General features: G+C 56.7%; 1 protein-coding gene across 1 annotated transcript; it reads right to left on the bottom strand.

Annotated features, from left to right (window-relative positions):
* Positions 1-930: 930 nt before the first annotated feature.
* On the bottom strand, positions 931-20,757 carry THBS2 (thrombospondin 2). Its single transcript, XM_028103345.2, has 20 exons — positions 20,689-20,757; positions 18,732-19,288; positions 17,550-17,634; positions 14,743-14,939; positions 12,984-13,124; positions 12,334-12,430; positions 11,173-11,343; positions 10,771-10,947; positions 9,903-10,076; positions 9,408-9,535; positions 9,185-9,337; positions 8,530-8,748; positions 7,375-7,482; positions 6,603-6,762; positions 5,816-5,934; positions 5,003-5,237; positions 3,618-3,845; positions 2,959-3,230; positions 2,317-2,414; positions 931-1,078 (listed from the first exon to the last, which is right to left on the bottom strand). The coding sequence occupies exons 1-20, from the start codon at positions 20,738-20,740 to the stop codon at positions 931-933; spliced, it is 3,519 nt and encodes a 1,172-aa protein (XP_027959146.2). The 5' UTR covers positions 20,741-20,757.
* Positions 20,758-22,111: the final 1,354 nt, after the last annotated feature.

Raw genomic sequence — 22,111 nt, 5'->3', positions numbered from 1 at the left:
CTCAACGTCAAGGTCAAGGACAGGAGCTGCTGCTAAAGACAGAGAAGCTGGAAGCACCAGCACACGGTGGGGTCTAGGTAACAGCGTCTACAGTACATCTCTGGAAGCACAGCAAGTCTTGCTTAGACATCTACAAAAATAAAAAAACAATAAGCGGAATTAGGACGGCTGGGCCACGGGTTTTGTTTTCTTTTATTTTGTTCTACCTGTAACCTAAAACATCATCTTAAGTTTTTAAAAAATCCACAATATGGACGGATGTATGAATGGTTGGAAAGAAGGAAGGGAACGTGTCATGTCCTGAAAGACAACCCAACAGACGGAAATAAAAAAATCACATCACCAGAAGCAACGTTCTCATGTTCCCTTTCTCTCTTTATGTGTAATTTTCAGTGTGTGATTGTTGAGAGGTACCTCGGAGCCTCACTGACCTCATGAGTAGGAGGGGATATTTTCACGGGCTTATGAAGGTATGAGGTCAGACCAGAGGGGAGCAGCTTCCAGGTCTGCAATATTGTGATTCAAATACATTCCTCAAGAGATAACTGCAGAGGTCCCCCTTCCTGCTTGCTTCTTTCCTCCCTCCTGTTCCCCTCCTTTCCTCCCTTCCTCCCTTCCTTCCTTCCTTCCCTTTTTTAGCAAAGGTAGCAATCCAAAATGCTGTTAGAGGTCCAGAAGGTATACAAAATGTACACAGCTAAAGGAGAGAGCACAATGTGAATAGGCAGAGCCTATGAATAATTGGACAGTGTTTGTTCTACCAAAGGAATTCACATTCAATTTAAAACAAACAGATAATGAAACAAACAAACAAAAACAAGCTGACCAAACACAAGAGTTGCTTATTGCCCTAATGTGCTGTTTTAATAAAAGGAAAGTTAAAATGCATGTCCCTTCCCCATTCTCTGCGCCCCCCACACAATGGTGTTCTCACCCACCTCTGCATTCATATTTCAGGTCCGAGAAATAGACCATTTCTTGAGAGAAGACAAACAGACCCAGCCGCCCGCCAGCGTAGGTTTGGTCGTAGATTGGTCCTGAGTCCGCCATGACCTGCTTTCCTTCATGCACTAAGACTCTGAAAACAGGGTGCAGGAGAAAGAAAGAGGGTGTGAATGCCGGGGGCTGGGAGGTCAGCTCTCACCTCACGTAGCCAGCCAGCAGCAACAGGTCACGGCTCCAAGACCCCCCACTCCCCACAACTGGCCCCTCAGCCACAGTCGGAGAGCTCTCCGTCCCGAGCTCTGAGAGCCAGACAGCCGCCCAGTGGAGGGAGGATCATTTCCAGGCCCCTCTGCCTGGTGCCCAACCGCCCCCCCCCCCCCCCGTGGCCTGCACATGGTGTCGAAGCCACGCACTCACCTGCACCCACCCACTAGTCTGGAACTGCATGATGACAAGGACGGGACTCCACCCTAGTGCCCAAAGCAGGACTGCGAGCACTAACTCCTTCCTGACAGGAGGGCGACCCGTGGGAGAGGAAAGACCCGCCCAACAGCGAGCCTGTGCTTTCCCTGCCCTGGTTCACTCATTCACGCTGCGGACACGTAGTCCTGGCCTCCGTGAAGAACCCAACCCAGCCCTGCCCTTTCTAGCCAAGTTTAACTTTGAAAAAAAATGATTTAAATCACTCACATTTGTTTTCATCAAAATCAATTACAAAAGCTGCCATGCCAAAAGAGCAAATACTGTTAGCCTGATATCTGTGAAAGTTTTATTTGAAGATGTGTTTTAAATTCAGCCATTCACATATCAGAATTAACTATGAATCTGTTCTCTGAATGAAGCCCATGTTAATTTTGCAAAGATGCAGTTAATTTGCACTTTCTGGGGACGCCTGGGTGGCTCAGTCATTAAGCATCTGCCTTCAGCTCAGGTCATGATCCCAGGGTCCTGGGATCGAGCCCCACATCAGGCTCCCTGCTCAGCGGGAGGCCTGGCTTCTCCCTCTCCCACTCCCCCTGCTCGCTGTGTCTCTCTGACAGATAAATAAATAAAATCTTTTAAAAAATAGTGTATACTTTCTGTCCCTTGCCCAGAACATTCATTAGGAGGAAAGATGCTCATCATCCTCCGAGTTACATGACTAAGACAAGTTTGATTTTCTCCTCTTCTGTAGTTTTTTTAAAATAAGTGATGTGCAGTAGAAGATACAGGATAGAAAGCGTGAAATGGAAGAGACCGGAGGACAGCAGGTGAGTTAGAGATCCCTCTGGCTGATGTGTCTGTTAATGTTCAGACTTGCCTCCCAGTGGAAAGACACTCCTACAGGGGGAAGTCACTTGGGGGAAGGAGCCAGCGCTGAGCCACACTCACCTTATGTAGCCCGTCTTGGGTCTGTGGGTCAGATGCCACCTGTAAGCAGTGTAGTCTTTCCAGCCGATGTTTTTGGGGTCATGCCACAATGTACGCACCTGCGGAAACACATCAGTCCTGAGTCCAGTTGGTGCCTGAGTCTTGACCACGCCTCGCAGCACCGAATGGGAAACAAAGACGTTACTCTGCAATCCATCCCTGTGTCTCTGGCAGCCACATGCCGGACTGACGGGTTTCAAGGCCTAAATCTCTGGTGTGGCTCGAATCCACTGACAGGGAGCAGTGTGGTCCTGAGCTAAGAGCCCTGGACTCAGAGTCTCCATCCTCTGCTGCCTCAACACGGGGCCTTCGGCAAAACACCTAACCTTAAAACCCAGTTCTCCCTATCTCTAGAAGACGGTAGAAATGTGTTTAACTCACGAGAGAATCATCAATTGTGTTTATAAAAGCACCAGGCCTGGCATCTTTAGTCAGGTAGATTCTCCATAAAAGAAGGTTAAAACCAGCGTAACTTGATTTAAAATTGATGACAACACAGACGGGGCATCTTTGGATGGGGCGAAGCCTGCTCTCTTGAGAAGCCATGGTGGCTTCAGGGCCAAGTCCAAGGGGCCCGGCGCCCGGCTGCCTGGGCGTCCTCACCTGACCCTCGGTGTTCCCAGTATGCCACAGGGCGTTCCTCAGGTGCTCGCCGGTCCCCGTGGTGGAGTTCACCACCTTGAGGGACACGCCAGAATAGCCGTACGCCCGGGTGGGCTGGTCCTCCCAGTAGGTCTGCGTGACCTGCTTCCACATCACCACATAGAAGCGGCTGCTGGACTGGTAGCCGAACACGAAGCCGGCGTAGTCATCGTCCCGGTCGGTGTTCACGTAGAATGTGCCGCTGAAGTCGACAGACCCAAACTCATCAAAGCCTGGGTGCCAGGGAAACATTGGGTGGTAGGATTCGGTCGGAAACGGCCTTCGGGGAAATGCTAGGATTAGCCCGGGGTCAGTGGATGCAGATATTACGAGGTTCACCTTGGGGTCTGCGACCCGGACGTGACTAACAAGTGTGGGATTTAATATGTTCAGTGTTGGCTGAGCTTTACTGTATCGTGGAACATTTCATAGACCAAATCCATAAAATAAATGGCGTACTGGACATGAAATTCCAGACGTGTTACTCCCCAGTCCCTCGTTGAGACCATTTAGGCAGACGTGGACTCTCGAGAGACCTCCCTAATCCCCTGCACGAGCCGCCCGCATGCTCCCTGGGCACCTTGCCCCGACAAAGGACGGCGCAGATCTCCAAGGCTCACCAACAGCAATGCCGGGGTCCGAGTTGGCCGTCTGCACCAGCTCCTTGCCTTGATGGCGAATGACCCAATTGGGGTCGATCTGAGTGGTGCCCTTGGGATCCAGGTGGACCATCTGGAAGTTCCTGAAGTCAGTTTCGCTGATGGCGCTGTTCTCGGGACACACGTCATCGATGTCTGGGATACTGTCATTGTCAAAGTCGTCCTTGCAAGCGTCCCCACGCCCGTCCCCTGCCACCAGAACAAAAGCAGGAGAACAAGCAAACAAAGGAGATGGTTTGCCATCTGCCTTTCTGAAGCATCCTCGCACGCTCGCTGGGATGCCCCGAGGGTCCCCACTCGACACTGGGCCACGGGGCCTGGGGGTTGTCGGCTGGAATACCAAGCTGAACTTGCAACTTTGCTTTCTGATAGTTTTCGGAACTTCTATCATGACCTCTCTTCAGCATCCTGCCCTAGGTCTTTGGATCTAAAGCAGAGTTCTTACTCTATAAATGACTTTCCCTGGGGAGGTTCTTTTTTCTGGAAGCTTCTTTCAACTTGTCAGTGAGGTGGTAGAACGGGTGGGGGTGCACGGCAGGCCCAGACCGCCGGCTGCATGTGGGGGACCCACAGCCCCCACAGCGGCCCGTGTGCGGTAAGCATGACCACCCCCAGGCCGATGGCAGCTTTCTAACTAGCTCATTTGGGAGCCGATTGCTTCAGAAGGAGAAAAAGGTACCAAGTTCAGCTAATTTCCTGTCACATTCTGGAAACCAGTAATGTGTGTCCACCAGGGGGGACATAGGCGCACACGCCCGCGTGCATGAGGACACTGGAAAGCACTGCGCGCTCCGGGTGAGCCGGCCCCTCCCCGCCACACGTCCCACAGGGCGGCCTGAGCGGAGCACCGTGGGTCCAGACAGGCTTCCCGTGTCCTGCTGGAATCATCCGCGTGGCTCGGGGGGGACCCTGGAGCCGCCCTCAATCCCGAGTCACCGTGCGCCTGTGAGTCACATCGGCTCAGATGCCCACACCCCGTCTCCGCTCCTGGAGGCCGAGCAGGGCTACACGCACCTGCCGCCAGTTTCTCATGCTCCCCCAGAAGCCCCGAGCACGGCCTGCGCCTCATTATCTACTGGAGGCCCTCCCTGGGGCCCCAATTCCCCCGGTGGCCCCCTGGGTAGGGTCAGCTGCCCGGAAAACCAGTCCCTTTTCCTGATAGTTCACACCCACCATTTTTTGCTTGCTTTGCCCTCGAAAGACTAAGTCCCAACCTTGTCATGACGCCAGGTGCCCACCTCATCCCGTCTGTGATGGGTGCCTCTCTACAGAGACGGCCAATAGCTATGGCGCTGGCACCCCTGCCCCTACAGACTTGGACCCTGCGCTCCCCGCGTGGCACCTACCGTCCGAGTCCTCCTGGCCTGGGTTGGACACCAGCCGGCAGTTGTCCCTGTCATCGGGGACCCCATCATTGTCATCGTCCGAGTCACAGGCGTCGCCCTGGCCGTCGTGGTCGTGGTCGGCCTGGTTGGCATTGGGTATGTAGGGGCAGTTGTCCTGGTTGTTCTGGTGGCCGTCCTCATCGATGTCCTCATTGTTGTCACACTGGTCTCCCACGAGGTCATTGTCCACGTCGGTCTGGGGGACAGAGCAGGACCCACGCTGAGTGCCCGCCCGAGCTGCAGGCCTGGGCCGCCTCATGCCTGTGAGCAGCTGAGCCCCGGGGAGAGCTGTTGGCGTCAGGGGGCGGCTTCGGGACACTCCACCCTCCACGAGATCTCTCCATGGGCTCGCATCACGAAAAGAAGACTGGAAAGAATGAACGCCACAGAACCAAGTGCCTTTCTGACATCGTCTACGACAGGAGATCCCAGGCACGACCACAATGCGTTATGTTCGGTGTCTTCCGAAGGCAAACCTGGAGGAGAAGCCCGTTCCCACGTCTGCTTCAGGGAAACGGGAAGATAAGCGAAGGAGGCACAGTCCCTTCAGGAAGGGCGGCAAAGGCACCCACGCATTTGGCCTGTGGCCACCGAGATACGAGAGTGAGGCGCTGAGTTCAGAATGTTTTCAATTAAAATTACTGAAAAGCCTCTGCTGTCACTCGTTGGCAGAGCTAATGGATAAGCCACAAAGACACATCTATCTACAACAGATAAGGTCCCTGGGCCCCCTTCTGCCCATGGACACAGCCGATCGGGCACGTCGTCGGTTACCTGGTCAGGGTTGTGCACCAGGGGGCAGTTGTCACAGTGATCGCCCACACCGTCCCCGTCCGTGTCTCTCTGGTCAGTGTTGTAGACGTAGGGACAGTTGTCCCGCTCGTTGAAGACATCTGTGGGTATTCCAGGGGAAAACAGGAAAGGCACAGGGCTTTTCCTACTGCACTAAGCAACTGCCAGCCAAACTTTTATTTCACACAAAAGGATCTAAGATTATGGTGAAGTGTAAATATTTTTGGATTCGTGGAAGAACATATGTCAGACTCCCCATTAAAGTTCAAATCCCCTGAATTTAAACTAGAGCCCCCTTCCAGGGCACCAGCCTCTTGGGCGGAACGTGACCTGGGGGACCTTGCAGGCAGCTTTGCCACGGCCGACTCGTGAGTTGTTAGAAGTAAGAGCATGGGGGGGATATCCTCGGACAGGGAGGCAGGCGCTGCCGTCAGACGTGTCTCAGAGGCGCGATCTGGTGAGGAGACGGGACTGCACTCTTAGGGCTCTGACGGGGTTAAGCGTGAAGGGCACAGGGCGTGGGACTAGGGGCCTGAGTCACGAGAAGGAAGATGCCATGTCTGCATCTCTATGAAGGGAGGTCCTGAGGCGGGCGACCCCCCACGGGCCCCAGGAAGGACGGGTGGGGTGAGGTTTGGCTCCCACGGGAACAGCTAAGCACCGTTTGATCTCATGCCCACGGCAGGTGCGGCCAGCTCACGCCACGCCCACAGGAGGGCGATGCCACGCCAGTCGCGAACCCGCATCTATGGCCAGGAGCAGCACTGACCATCTCCGTCAATGTCCATGGAGCACGCGTCCCCCTCGCCGTTGTTGTCCGTGTCTATCTGCGCAGGGTTGTGCACATACGGGCAGTTGTCACAGCGGTCCCCGACCTCATCCTTGTCGTAGTCGAATTGGCGGGGGTTGAAGAGAAGCTGACAGTTGTCCTACGGAAACGCAAGGGAAGGAGTCGGGACCTGCGTGGGAGCTGTGCTGGGCTGCAAGTCGCGCCGTCCAGACGGAGCCCATCAGCCCCAGCCCAGTGCATCTGCCTCCCTGTGACAAAGACGGCACGCTGTGTGCTTCGTGGTGAGAGCAGGTACGTCGCGTCGCACCAGTGAGCCGGCGTGTGATGAACCGGCCGGTGGCGCGGGGGTCGGGTGGGGTGAGGCCATGATCAGGAACAGGTGGCCTGTCCGGCTGGGCTGCACAGGACATCACGTACGTCCGGCAACACCCTCCTCAGAGAGCGCGAGCAGGTACACGTTGCGTTAAAGGCAAGCGCACGCTGCATGGCAGGGTGGCCACGCTCCTCGCTGGCCCCCACAGGAGTGGGCAGGCCCTGTGCGCGGATCGAGACACTGGACTACTGCAGACGTCCCAGCGCAGCGCCCATGGCCCGACGCACTGCTGGACACCATGTGTCACGCACAGCCTGCGCCCTGCCATGCAGCATCACATGGGAGGGAATGCGGGCCACAGACGTGTACAGGGCCTGGGGCGGGGCTGTCCCCCCCGGCCGCCCACTCCGGAGGCCAGAGCGGCCTCGCGGGCCCCACCTTCTCATCGTCCACGCCATCATTGTCATCATCTTCGTCACAGGCATCCCCGGTGCCGTCCTTGTCGAAGTCTTCCTGCCCAGAATTAGGCAGCAGTGGGCAATTGTCCTGTGAGCACAGGATGCACACGAGTTACAGACCGCTCAGGGGGCACAGTGCTGGTGCCGTCCGGGTTGGGAGCCGTCCTCAGCGGGGACGCCGTCCTGCTGCCGGTGCCACCAGACAGGGAAGCTCCTTCACCCAGGACCCCCGTGAAGCTGCCCCACGAGAGCAAGAACCCGAGGAGCGGGAGGGTCCGCAGCTCGGGAAGCCTGGAGCAGGGCCGAGCCCGCAGGGCCCCTTGCCGCCCCTGACCCAGCTCACAGAGAGCCACGCTCACACACCCTCCCCAGCCCACAGGCTCCAGAAGTCGGGTGTGGACACCCACTCAGAAACTGAGGCTGGAGTCCAAATCATCTCCCCAGTGAGTTCTTCACAGACGTGCATAATTGGCCTAATTAGAAGAGTCATTTTGTTTGATTCCAACGATGCTCTAATTCAAACCTGAGCTGCATTTCAGTTCTGTTCCCCCGTGCACCACAGAAGTCCCCGGGATGGCCTCCAAACAGACCAGGCCCACCCGGGCCACTCCTGGAGCCAGCAAAGGGCTCCCTGGTGCCATCACACCCAGGACCCCCCGGTCCCACAATTGTGATGAAACACAGGCGCTCTCCAGCAAGTTACCACCTCAAGAAAGGGAGCCGTGTGGAACTGAGGATGCAGCTGGAACCACCCAGAGCTCCCAGTTGTTTAGACCCATAAGTTATGTCCAAACGGTCACAACCACCCCAAATGGGAATGCCTGGATGGGTGGGGGGCGGGAGGCACCTGCAGGATGAAACCTGAGGGGTCAGCCCCTGGGGGTCAGCACCTGCGGGGTCAGCACCTGCGGGGTCAGCCCCTGGGGGTCAGCACCTGTGGGGTCAGCCCCTGAGGGTCAGCACCTGGGGGTCAGCACCTGGGGGGTCAGCCCCTGGGGGTCAGCCCCTGGGGGTCAGCCCCTGCAGGGTCAGCACCTGGGGGTCAGCACCTGCGGGGTCAGCACCTGTGGGGTCAGCCCCTGGGGGTCAGCACCTGGGGGTCAGCACCTGCAGGGTCCGGAGCCCCAGACCTCACCTTGATGCAGTGGTACGTGGCATTGGTGGCACAGACCAGGTTCTTGTTGGGCCAACCGTCCAGGTCTGAGTCCTCCCCACAGATGAGCCCATCGCCCGCGTAGCCCGTCTGGCACTCACACTTGTACATGGGGTCGCTGAAATGCCCCAGGTAGATGCATTCCGCGTGCCTGTGGCAGGCGTGGGTCTTGTCCTTGCACGGGTTTTCAGGCTCACACACCTGCGGGTAAAGGGCCACATGGTGAGGACACCCGGAGACTCCACCCCTCACGTGCAAGGTCTGAGGCGGGCGCTCGGGGACAAGCTCAGGGGTGCAGGGCCTCCCTCGGTGCTGCAGGGACAGCAGGTGCCGGGCAGGCATCCAGAGACTCAGAGCGATGCTCCCTGGGGGTGTTTCCCAGCGGCTCCAGAGCAGCACCGGCAAGATGTCCAAGCCCACAGGTGATCGTGGGCTGTCCTCGTGCTCCTTGCAGGCAAGCTCTGCTCCCCCCGCTCCCGCTGGTCCCATCAGGGTGGTGGACAGGCTCCCACAGCCCTCCGCATGCCCCAGGGAGGCTGCCCCTGTTCTCCTCCACACCCCCATTTGCCCAGTGCCCTGGGCTCTTGCCGACGGATTTACAGCCTTTCCGCAGCACACACAGGGCCGGGTTGCTCACCTGCTTCTCGGTCCTGGCCGCCTCCAGGCCGACGCCAAAGGGCTGGGTCCCTTTGTAACGAGGGGGGCAGGGCAGGCAGTGGAAGCCTGGGTTGGTGTTGACGCAGCGGTGGGCTTTGCTCGTGGCGAAGCAGACGTCCGTGACCACAGTGCACTGCGGGATGTGCAGGCATGAGCCCCGCCCCCGTCTCTGCGGGCGCCCCTCCCCCAGGGTGGGCACCCACCTCATCCAGGTCCTCACAGTGCATGCCATTGCCCAGGAAGCCCACGGGGCAGGCCCCGCAGGACCAGGAGCCGTCGGGGAAGCTGCTGCACTGGGCCCCGGGAAAGCAGGGGTTGGACAAGCAGCCATCTGTGTGGGAGGACGCAGGGGGGTTAGCTGGGGCTTGCCATCCCTGAGCCACGCACGGGAAGACGCCCCAAGGGGCTCAGCTGCAGGAAACTGAGCTCCTCAGGGAGGCCGGGGGCGCCTGCAGAGTCACACCTCCAAGAGTAGATCCTGGATGGCACAGACACAAAGGCTACATGGGCACAATGGCTGTTGTCACGCAGACGCTCCCTTCTGCACCGTGCGCGTCCCGTGTTTACACAGGAACGCTGACGAGCACAGCGCAGGAGCGGTCAGCGGCACGGGCATGAGCCGATCTTTCTTTTCTGTCCTCCTGCTGTTCTGCTCTTGGTTTTACCGCTTGTATGCCTGCCCCCGCCCGCACACCCACCTACAGGGCAGCTCCTCTTATTGCACATCTGATGCTCCTTGACGTCCCCCACGCAGTCCTTGCCCCCGTGCTGCGGCGCGGGGCTGTTGCAGACACGCGTCCGCTCCCGGATCCCGCCAGCACAGGTGACGGTGCAGGCTGACCACGGGGACCACGGGCTCCACCGGCCGTCGACTGCAAGCAGAAAGCACAGAGCGTCAGTGGAGAAGGCAATCTATGCGGGAAGAGCCGGGTGCAGCAGGGGCTCCACACAGGGCTGAAAACGGGAAGAGTGTGTGCCGTGGCCCTAAGCTCAGGGGTAATGCAGACGGCGGATTTCGGTTAGGGTGGTTTTCACCTCTGGGAAGAGAAATCACACGGGCACTGGGAGTGGAAGCTGACCGTCAGCCGGGCCCTGTGGTGCAGGGGTGCCTAGTCAGGGGAGAGTTCACGTTCGTTTTAATGGACAGCTCAGCAGCGAGAGGAAGCTCCCTGCACTCTCCTTTCCGAGGGCTGTCGTGCAGGGTGTGAATGGGGCTTCTGGAAGGTCTCCGAGCACCTGGCCCCCGGTCTAGCTGCGGCGTAAGCCGTCCCCTGAGACCCACCGTTCCGGGCCATCCACAGGGCCCCCAGAGAAGGGCACGTGGAGACAGCGCCCACAGTTCTGGCTGATGTTCCCTTAATCGTGGATGAGCTCAGACGAGGTCAGAGCCCACAAGCGATCGGATTCACCCCGAAGCCCACTTCCAGCAAGGAGCCAGCCAGGGTTCGGCGGTGCCTCGAGGGCTCCGTCCCCATCCCGCTGCCGCCGGGTGGGGGTGGCCTGGCTCCAGAGCCCAGGTTCCCGCTGTCTCGAGCACCCGCTCCCGCCCTGCCTCACCCCACCTACTCGGACATGGGGCGCCCTGGCAGCCCTTCGTCTCGCGGCCACTCCCTTTGCAGTTCTTGCCCCCCATCTGGGGGACCGGCGAGTTGCAGAGCCGGATGCGTGTGATGTTGCCGACACCGCAGGTCGCTGAGCAGGACGACCAAGGCGACCAGTGGCTCCAGCCCCCGTCCTGCCGGACTAGCACACGGACAAGGACAAGGACGTCAGGGCGGCCGCTGCCCTGGCATTTGCTCACGCACAGCTGTGGGGGCGGGGAGCACTAGCAAGGGAAGGACCCTCATCCCACAGGAGCCCCCGGTCAAGCCCGAGGGGCCCCAGAAACGCAGCCCATCCCCACAGGCCCTCAAACCCAAAGGCTGGCAACGCTGACCACACCCCCCGACCCAACCCCCCGACACTCACTGCGATTGTCACACTTGCCCAGGCTGCACGCCCGCGTCTGGATGGACGGCCCCAAGCAGGTGTTGCTGGTGACGTCACAGGACCGCCCTCTCTGCTGGGTGCCCGAGCCACAGCTGGTGGAGCACTCGGTCCACTCTGCCCAGGGGGACCAGCCCTCGTCACTGTCCAGCACTGCAGGGGAAGCACAGGGCCTGTCAAGCCTCTGCCCAGGGTGGCCGCGGGACAGGCTGGCCCGTGAAGAGCTGGCGAGGCAGAAGCCGTGTGCTGGGGAAGGCAGGCGTGCAGAGTACACCCTCCCCTGAGCAGGGCGCCCGGTGGGGCACACCCCAGCGACCCGACATCCACACCTGGGTCGGCGCTCAGGGCTGCCTTCCCAGGCAGGATGGAGGGGCACATGGGGATGCCCGCAGAGTGCCACAGAGGCCATGGGGTCGACCATCTGCGTGCTGGGCCCCGCTCATCATCCGTGTCGGGGAAGGGGTCTATGCGTTTCTTAAGATGGTTCACAGGAGAGAGTCCAGAATCATGTCTACAGGGGGCTTTATGGGACTTACTAAGATTTAGTTTGCTTCCATCTTAACCTCCACTGCTGAGTTACATATGATAAGGAAACATTCCAATTTGCTTGAAATTACAGGTCACCAAATTTGGTCCCAAATAATTTAAATCAGGACAAGTTAAATGAAAAGGCAATTTCCTGCAAAGGAAGTCTGCCGAGTGAATTACAATCTGTAAGTAAGAGAAAGACAGTAACTTCCTGCGAGAGATCTGTCTGGTGAGAGCAAAACGCACTGCTTTCCCGCGGTCGTATTTGGGGCACGTGCCCGGCAAGGATTAAACGTCCCAGAAAGCAGGAAACCAGACAAGAATAAGGCCACGGAGACCGCTCTCCACAGCGTGGAACGCCTCCCTCTAGTCGGACAAGGGCCCTGCCTCTCGGGGTCGTGCTGTCATCTCTCGCTGTGCTCGTAAGGCGCGTCACGCGCTCACACGGACACGGTCTACTTTAATATTGTCCATTTTAACCATAAAACTAACACCGTGTAGTGGGCAGCTTGCAGTTCTCCCACTCCCGAGTGCAAGGCCCTGGGCCGGCCGCGAGTCCGCAGGTAGAGCCTCAGGCTCAGAGCGGGCGGCACCCCAAGCTCCGCGTGCACTTACAGCGCAAGCAGGATGGACAGCACTCTCCTTCCACAAAAGATGGGCTGGCGCAGGGGGCCGGGGGGCAGGTGATTTGGTGGCAAACGGTTTTAAATTTCTGCAGGCAGAGAAAGGGGTCCATGTAACACTGCTTTAAAAGAACAAGCATTGGCGCGAGCGCTGCATGGGAAGGGCCGGGAGGACAGCTGTGTTCGTCCTGGCATTGCAGACACTGGAAGTAAAGGTGGGCCATCCATGCACCACGGGCAGGAGGGCCAGGTCTGTGCGTGCTGCAGACCCCGAGGCCGCCATCAGTGGAAACAGGGACCGCTGACCGAGGGGAAGAGGCTAAGTTACCTACCATCACCACGTGGGCAGTGACCTGCACCCGCCGGACTCCATGGAGCCGCCTGGAGTTACACGCACTGGCCGTCTCCACCCCGGCCGCCTCCCGCCCCCCATGGGACAGTCATTCACCTCCTGGAGTTCGGTTTCCTTTGTGCAGAGCAGTGGGGTTGGCTGGAGCCTTACTTACGGTCGACGCTGCCCACACAGCCCCCACACCAGGTCTGCTGAGGTAGCTGCACACATTCTGCAGCTCACCAGGGAAGACTGGGGGTGCAGCCACCCCGCACAGGCCCCTGGAGAGGAGGAGCGTCTCCACGCCTCACCTTGCAGGTGCACTTGGTGCAGCTGTCCACCACCCACGTCTCATTTTCCGCGAAGAACCGGCCGTCCTGCCAGCAAGCGGACATGTTCCTCGTCTTAGGTGGGCCGCCGATGAGCTCCCAGAGGAACTGGTTATCGTTCGACTGGAAGGTTGAGGGGAACATTTCAGCATAGACGGATACAACATACACAGTCACCATGCTCACAGACCGGAAAGAACGTGCCTCCGTGACCAAAGAGTGCCCGTGGTCTGGGCTAGAGCCGCCAGCCCTGCGGGAGGCTCTGCGTGCACTACACAGCCCCCAGTCGACGTGAAACCTCCCCCAATCAGGGTCACGCGGCAGCGACCATAGCCAGGCAGGCCTGCAGCCATTGCCTGACAGACGGTCAGGAGCTCGCGGCCGCTGCACACCTGCCCAGGGATCTCCAGCCCTGGGGCCGACCACACCTCGGGGCCCGGTGGCCGGCGGTGCTGGATGGGGAAGGGACCCTCCCGGCCAAGCGCCACTGAGAACTGACACCCAATTTGTGAATTCACACATTCTTCCAAAAACGACGGACCCGGTCTGAGAACGCAATGGCAAGGATGCACACAGACCTAATTCTTGCTGTCTTGGGGCCACAGACTAGAAGAATGATCAGGTTTTGAACAAAACCAAGTAAGTGAAAGTGACCCGGGCTGCCCCCGACAGGTGTTTCTGCCGCTCCTCCCACTGACGCACTGTGGGCTCCCCCCCGCACGCGGGGGACTTCTGGGTGGGGTCAGAGCCCCCTGAGAATCCCCAGCCTGTGACCTCAGCTTCCGGGCCACAGACCAGCAGGGGAGGCATAGGTTCTCTCTCGCCCCGGAATGCGCAGAAACACTCCGTCCGTGAGGTCTCAGGGAGGTCACACGTGCCCCGCCCCCAAGTCCAAGCTCAACAAACTTGTCCCAAAGCCCTTTTCATCCCCTCCTGCCTGAGTGACTCCTGGGTCTGCTGCAGCGAGGCCTCCAGAGGCCCCGGGGAACACCCTCCCCTTGCGTGGCAAGAGTGCCCACAAAACAGGCCTCCTGCCTCCGAGTCCCAGCTTCCTGCCCCGCACATGGTGGGCGTGGTTGGGACTCCTGCCCCCTCCTGCACCAGGGCCACATACACGCTGGAAGTTTCCAGAAGGCGCCCAGCCTTTGCCACGAGCTGCTGTAGCCATGCATGTTGTCTCTACCCCCCCACGGAGTGGAAACTGAGCTGGTCCCACCCCATCCTGGGCCAGGGTAGGAACGTGGCTCCGGGCCCTTTCCTGGGGGACAGAGGGTGGGAACGGGCACCCCCCCACCGCTGAGCCGCTCTCCAGGCCAGGAGGAGACCCCAGACCTGCAGACCCTCCGGGCCGTCCTCCCTGCTGCCTCTCTCCCTTCTCATGGGTGCCACAATGTTCCTGTCCTGAGCCCGCAGAGGGCACATCACATGGGGGCTGGCTCCCGTCACCCAAGTCTCTGCTTCCTCCCTGATATGCTGGGCTCCTGGCAGGTACCTCCTGCCCCTGTCCTTACTGCCCAGACCTCCGCAGCCGGTCCTCCCCACACCAGACTTTACAAAAAAGCACCTCCCTCTCCCTCAGCAGTCGTATCTGCTGGGGACACGAGCGTCCCCTGCTTGAGAACCATCCAGAGCATGTGGAGCCCGTGGGCCTTGGTGATTCAGAGTTCTCTACCCCCCACCTGCCCATCTCCCTGCCCGGCGGCTCCACCAATGCCACGGGAAGCGGCCGGTCTGCACCCACCACTTTCCGCAGGTTCTCGTGCAGCTCATTGACGATGACGTGCAGCCCCGACAGCTCGGTGATCATGGTGCCCAGCTCCTCACAGGAGCGCTCACACACCTCCGGCCTCCTGTGTGCGCCCGGACCCGCATACTCGGGGGCCACCTGCGGGCTCAGGTGCAGAGTCTCTGTGGTCTCACTGATGGCATTGGCTTCAGCTGCAGGAAGCACAGGGACGGCGGTGAGCGCAGCCTGGCCACGCGGAGGTGGTGCCACAGAGAAGGCCGGGCCCACACCGCGCAGGCGCGAGGCCCGCCCAGGAACGGCGAGTGCCGGCACCGCGTCCATCACGGCCTTGCTGGTAAAACAGGACTCTGCCCACTTGGTGACACCTGCCAACAGCGCCTCGGACGGCCACCAGCCGGGCGGCAGTGACGCTCAGGAACAGGGTGGGAGTGGGAGGCTGGAGCCTGGAGACTGTCCACACACACCGGGCGGAGCTGTGCCCCGCGAGGGACTCCGACGAGAGGAGGCGATCTCCTGTGACAGCCCCATTCTTCCATCCCCACTGGATCTGCTTCCCACAATGTGTACTCAGGAAATCCGCGGCCTCCCCCCAAGCTCCTCGCTTGCCCATTTTTCTATTCCAAACACCCTATGTGTTGGCCACTTGCTCCGCGTCAAGGCGGATTCAGCGGTCCTCACGCTAATCGGTGGCTTGTCTGACCTCACCAGCCCTCCCTCGCACTCACGCCCTCTCTCTGTCTACCCTGCGGCGTCCCCTGGAGGGAAGGGCAGACCCCTCAGACACTCAACCAGGGGATCCCCCTCGCTGCCCCTGTAGGCCGCACAAACTCTGGGGTTCCCACCACGGGATGGGCTAGGACACAAACTGGAAACAGACTTGGGCCAGTCCAGGGAGAGAGGCCATCGCCCGTGGAAGCCAGGCCTGCCTAGACATGGCCGTGCCCCCCACCACGTGAGTGTCATGGGAGTAAGATGCCCTGCGTCTCTCGGCGTCCGAGTTACACCTTGCTAACACGATCATTCTGCTGGGCCTCGCGCTGTTGAGGTTTTATTACTCGGTCATAAATCCTTGCCCCAATCACACTGACCTTGGGAGCTCCCCCCGCCTTGCTGGTTGGACGGGGGTGCACACCCCACAAACATAAACATACCACTCACTGCACACAGGTATCAGATTAAAAACAGTGAAGCACCCACAAATGTGCCCCACGGCCCCCAGCCGCCTGATTTCGGACAGACCCCAGAGAAGCAAATCAGGACGGGACACCTTACAGTCACAGCACCCGATCCCTCTGACGAGACTCACGGCAGGGTCGCCTGTGGGTAGACCTGGGACCCAGACTGGAGTCCCCTTCTCCTGCTGTCGAGGGTGAAGTGTCTCTGCACCCTGCAGGGCTCAGCACCTGGAAGGGTGCTCAGCTTTCCCGTAAACACAAGCACAGCCACCTCGAGTCAGGGCATCCCGAGAACCACTCTGCTTTCTCTGAGTCTGTGGAATTCTCCCACACAGTTAATGTCAGATGTCCGTTTACTATCCTAGCTTTTTCTGAACTTTTTGCTTTTTAAAGACCACATTCCCCCCCAAAAAGGCAATGGCTTAAATCACAGGGACCAATAGTTGGCCTGTTAGCCAGGCTGGAGACGCAGGGGGTGAGGTCTGAGCCCCAGCGGCTACTGCAAACAAGGGGCTTATAGCAGGAGCCTGTGTGACAGGGGCAAGCACTGTACCTCTCTCCACTCCACCGTCTGGCTAAAAATCACTCTCTGAATTCCTTTCCTTCCCTGTACTTAACTGACCCTCCATGGAAGATGTGCAGATGGACAGGTGCCCAGCCTCCAAGGTGACCCCCTGCTGGCCGAGCGGCGAGCCTAGGGCCAGCAGGGCAAACACACGGGGTCCCAGCTCCTACACAGGCCGAGTGCCACTCCCAGCTCCGGGGAGTCCGGTTCACAGAGCCACCGTCGAGCATTAGACATCACATCCTACACACTCTCCACACGTCAATCGTAAGAGAATGATTTATATGTGTCAGACTATGCAGTTGACACAAAGAAGGGTCTCAATGACAATAACCCACAGGAACCTGCGCTAGGAGACCGGGTGGGCGGCCAGCCTGCGGGTAGCCACACCCAGCAGCCATGGACCCGGGAGCCCCAGCTTCTTTACTGAAAAACAAACGAGCCCATCCCAGAGGCATTTTGAAGATTCACTGACATTGAGTTTAAAGAGCCCAGCAGACTGGGCTTCATAAAGTAAATGCTCAAGAGCATGTTGTCAAATTACAGCTGGAGGCAAATGCAAAAGGTAATGAACACACAATGTGAGATTATCTGTCAATGGTTCCAACAGTGTAGATGTTTTCATCAATGGGCTTTGTCAACAGCTGTGAGGAGCATGAGAAAACCCCCATGAACCTAGTCGGGCAAATATCTGTGGTGTTAGCTTATAGAGATGGTCTTCACACATTAATAGACTGGAAAATTTGCATGTATTCCTGTTAAAATGCAAGGATTGGCTTTTTGGCTTATAAAATGGATTATTTTGGATTATTAAAATATATTCAAAATTAATCGTTCAAGCAGTTTATCATTTCCAGGTGTCAACATGTCTAAGGTGACCAGCAAACTCACTCAAAGAAAATAATGGCACCTTATTAGAATACTTTTTCTTAAATCCCTACTAGCACCCCCCATGCACACACACACAGTGACACACACTTACACAACGCACACACATCATAGTGGAAATCCATCCAAGACAAGAAAGGAAACATGAAATATGTTATCCAAAGCACACCTACCTCCCTGACTTTGCTGACAACCTTTCTTGCTCAGAACATCTTCCACTGAATTTTCAAACACTAAGTAGACATTCTGCAGCAAACCCTGGAAATACACATGAAGAGAGAAATAGAGCAGTGGACAAACATCAAATGTTTGAGGCTGAGCTAAGTGACATTTTAAAAATATAAGATGTTTAAATAGCAAGAACACTTCCTTCCATGTTTTATGCTTGCAGGCTTGAGCTCTTTATCGTGGGTTATCCCGTGTCCGTTACTCTCAGTGCGGCATAGACCCAGGATCTTACATAGGAAGACGGGGGGGCGGGTGGCCCCAAGACAGATGGGCTAATTCTGTCTTCCAAACACGTCCGGTCACTTGCTCTGGGCTGCACCTCCTTGGCAGGGGACTCTGCTGACTCCTGGTGTCTGGCTAACGGTCTCGGAAGTGCCCATGATCTAATCACAGACGTGGTCTCTCAAAGGGGAGAGTCCCTTCCACCCCGTGAGCAGTCAGCGGCTCGTTCAGCAGGGCCCACAGGACCTTCCTGACAGCCACCAGAGCCTCGTTCAACGACCGGTGAGGACTCTAGCCTTCTACTCAAAGAACTGAATTTAAAGACACACTGATTTCCAAAGAAGGCAGATCTGGAGGAGAGCAACGCCCTGACTCCCCTGTGGTTCTAAACACTTGTGGTTGTAGGAAGATCTTCCAAAAACTACTTCAACATGAATGTATTGTAAGATGAACATGTAGCTATATCCCCTCATAAATCAACAGCCCTTTTCCTAAAAAGCATGACCGTCAATCTGTTCCCCCAGCATCTCAGTGTTAAACGGGGAGCGGGCAGTGGGTTCCACATACGGAGCCTGGGATTTTGCCAGGACATCGATGCCTTGGTCATGAAATCTGTCTTGTCTGGAAACCAATAACCATTGCCCAGGGTAAGAAAGCACACCTGTGGGACAATGTGCTCTGCTTGTACACACACCTGTGCATGTGCATGTGTGTGGTTGTGTGTGCGTATGCACGCGTGACGTTTCTGTGTGCATGTCTCTGTGCGTCCGCACAGGCGGCATGTGTCTCCCAGCCCAGGCCTGACCTGTTCCAGCACGGGCACCACGTTAAGACAGGCCCTTGCTGGCCACCCCCAGCTCCCATTCCCCTGCCTCACGCGTCTGCCGGGACCCTGCCGTACGTACCCTGAAGTGACTGTCTCGCGAAGAGCCCTTGGCCACATACATCCTGCTCTTTTCTGTCCGGAGCTGCTCATAGAAAGGCTCGTCCAGCGTGAAGCTGTCGATCAGGTCACAGCCCACGTACAAGCTGTAGGTCTCCCCGGTCACCTGCACGGTGACGTTCTTCCACTGGGAGTCAGCCAGGCCCACGTCCTCCAGGGAGATGACGTGCTGGGTGCCGTCTATCCAGTAGGTAAGGTCCAGCGTGTCTGCTGGGCCGTTGGAGACAATTTCGAATTGCCTCTGGGAGGTGCCGGGGCCCTCCAGAGCCAGGAGCGTGCCCCGGGACTTGGGGTCCTGCTTCAGGCTGGCCGAGAGAAAGAACCCCTCCTTTTGCCGCATGGTCTTGGCAATCCTGCTGAGGTAATCTGCGTTCACCGGCGGAATGTAGTCAAAGCGGACAAAGCGATAGGCAGGCACACTGGGGTCCGGCCCCCGGAACTGCTTGGCCCCGATGGTCTTCCTGTTTATGTTGCTGATGCTGAAAAGGTCGAAGGCCATGTCTTCGTCCTGGCCACCAGCTGCCGGCAGGGACAGAACAGGGAGGTTACCAGCAGGCAGGGCGAGCAGGAACCCAGGGGGGGATTTTTACACGCAGGGAGCAAACCGTGATTTCATGTGTGACTGAGTCCATGCGGCCTCGGGTGTCCCCGGGCTCCCCTCCCTTTCCACCGGGGTGCTAATGGCAGCTTTCACGTAAAACCATTATCCTCTCTCTCCTGGCTGCTTCCCGAAGCAGGGCCCCCAAGACAGCTGCTGGTCACAGATCTTGCTTCCATCCTTGACTGTGTGGGGAGCGTGCACCAGAAGGTAAACCGAGCATGTCGTCTAGATTAGCTGGCGTTCTCCACAGCCAGATTTTCTTGGGAGAGGAAGCACTGCCCCAAGGGGGGCTCCGCACACCTTCCGGAATCCGTCTCCTGCTCTCCCACCCAGATCCAAACCTTAAGTGTGGCCCTGTCTCTACCATTTGATCGCCCAGAAAACAAGCCTACAAAGGAAACGGGCCTCTGTCCTTGCTATGGATGCATTACATGTTGCTTTCCTATAAAGATCATGTGACTTACACATGTTACATTGTATCTATTTTGCAGAAGTATATTCTGCGAGTCTCAGTGACTTGCTCTGAGACTCTGAGACAGTGGTGGGTCTCAAGTCTGCAAATCAATGGTTTTAACTCACCATCTGAATGACTGGAAAGAAAAGTGATCGGACTATCCCAAAATACAATAGTTTAAATAATTCAAAATAATTTACTGAACAGAAATTTTAAACGAGGCAAGTTCAAACATTGTATTCACAATGTTGCTGATCCACGTGTGAATTCTACCACCTTTAATAGAGCCATTTGGCAATACATCAAAAATCCTTAAAATAATTCAAACCTTTGACTCAGCAATTTTACTTTTGGAACTTTTTCTAAGGATATAAACACAAATACTAGTAGAGATTTATTCACAACTGGATTCCTGGTGGCATCATTTATACTCACAATAATAAAGTAATGATGTAGATGGAGATTGGTCTAAAAATTATCAGGGTTATCTTTTGATGGAACATTATACAGTCCTTAAAGACCATGTTGTATGAAAATAAACACATGGGAAAATTTTATGATATATTTTCAAGTAGGGAAAAAGTGGGAATAAAAGAGTTCTAAAGCACCAACCACCTGCAGTTTTACAAATGCAGCATGTGAAAAAAAAGGCTAAATGTGCACGGCAAATGTTGTGTCTCTAGGTGAAAGAGTATTTTTCTCTAATACCTAGATTTTCCAAAAATAAGTAATTTCTTATTATGTGGACTCAAAAGTAAGTAAATATTTATTGAAAAGAAAGTTCCGGATGTTCTAAGGAACGACAATCACGTTACCTGCTGGGGCCCGATAGCCCCAACAACCAGAGATGCTGTCCACACTCACCTTGCGCACCAGACAAGGCCCAGAGGGCGAGCAGCACCAGCGTCCAGAGCATCCTGCCGTCCACCACCGAACCCTATGGAGGAATCAGACCCCTGTTACAGGTACACACAGCAGCAACTTTCCACGTCAGCTGGAATGTTCACTCACATGAACTGTTTGTGCATCAGAATCAAAAACAAGTGGATTTGTGGGAAGTAAATGCTAGATAAGAAATTAGCTTTTCAAAGGGGGCTTCCTGACTGTAGCTGGCTTTTATTGGAGTTGCATGTGTTGACAAAGCACTATGCTAATCACGATCTCAGTATTCACATTATTTGATCCTCATAGTGACCTAGGAGGCAAATACTATTATTATCATGCCCATTTTACAGACGGGTAAATGAAGAATCAGAAGAGTTAAGTGCTTGCCCAGAGCAACGCTGCTGGTGAGAAGTGCAGTCGAGACTTAAACCCAGGAAGCATGAATTTAGAAAAGCATCAGCATTATTTAGAAAATCATCTACGAAAGTAAATAGCCAAGAAAACAAAATTTGTGCATGACTTAAATAGAATAAATATTAACTGTGTGCAGGAGAAGTAAATTTAATTTGGTGTATCATAACCACAAAAAAACATAGCATTCTACTTAGCAATCACTTTTACTCGGCTCTTCTCTTTTCCTGCAGGCCTGTTTTTCCATTCTTGAAGATTTTCAGTTGGCGTGGTTCAGACCAGCAGATGCTGGGCCAGAACTCAGGAGAGCTGGACAGAAGCCCGCTCCGCTCTTAACCCCTGCTCCGCCTTGGTGCTCCAGCACCAGCCTCGCATGCCGGCATGTGGGACACAGAGCTCCCTCCCAGCAGTAGGCTGCTTCCTGCTCTGGATCCAAGCCAGCGCTGAGACCCCATCCCCTCCCCTAGGAGGAGAGCAAAGCTCCTGAGCAGCTCAGGACTGAAGGAAGCCAAGCAGCCCCCTCTCCAGAAGGATCTGGTGAACTGGAAGCAGTCGTGTTCCTGGGAGGGAGGAGTGTCCCCCAGGAGTAGAGGCTGCTGTGCAGGCCCCTCGGGCCCCACTGGAGTCTGGACTCTGCTGCATGCAACCTCTCCACAAACACATCCACGGGCCTGGTTGTTTTCCAGCGGCGCATTTCGAGGAGACAGACCACAGCGGGCTCAAGGCCGTGCCACCAAGGACGGCCTACTCAACCTCCCACCTCAGCTTCGTCACCTGCCGAATGAAGAACAGTCGTTTGAAGCGTCCACTCACAGGGTCACGGGGAGAACTGAGCTAAGTGAGTCCGTACTGTAAAGGGCGGGAGCAGCACGGCGGGCTCAGGCGTTTGCTGAACGCCCTGCACGGCTGTCCCCCAGACCACTCTTTCCATGACTTTCCAGCGCAGTAGGGATGCCGCTGTCCGGGTGCTCGAAGGGCTGAGGTCCCGAGG

Source organism: Eumetopias jubatus, unplaced genomic scaffold, assembly GCF_037043125.1.
Source record: "Eumetopias jubatus isolate StellerSeaLion01/CBP00866 unplaced genomic scaffold, mEumJub1_p1.0 scaffold_6, whole genome shotgun sequence".
Taxonomy (NCBI): Eukaryota; Metazoa; Chordata; class Mammalia; order Carnivora; family Otariidae; genus Eumetopias; species Eumetopias jubatus.
This window is presented reverse-complemented; position numbering and strand designations above follow the sequence as displayed.

Excerpts from the sequence above, each read along its gene's own strand:
- THBS2 (XM_028103345.2), bottom strand. The coding sequence starts at position 20,740 with ATGCTCTGGACGCTGGTGCTGCTCGCCCTCTGGGCCTTGTCTGGTGCG. Across the intron at positions 10,077-10,770 it reads CCAGGGCGCCCCATGTCCGA|TCGACGGCCGGTGGAGCCCG; the intron begins GTAGGTGGGGTG and ends TTCTGCTTGCAG. Across the intron at positions 6,763-7,374 it reads ATGGCGTGGACGATGAGAAG|GACAACTGTCAGCTTCTCTT; the intron begins GTGGGGCCCGCG and ends GCGTTTCCGTAG.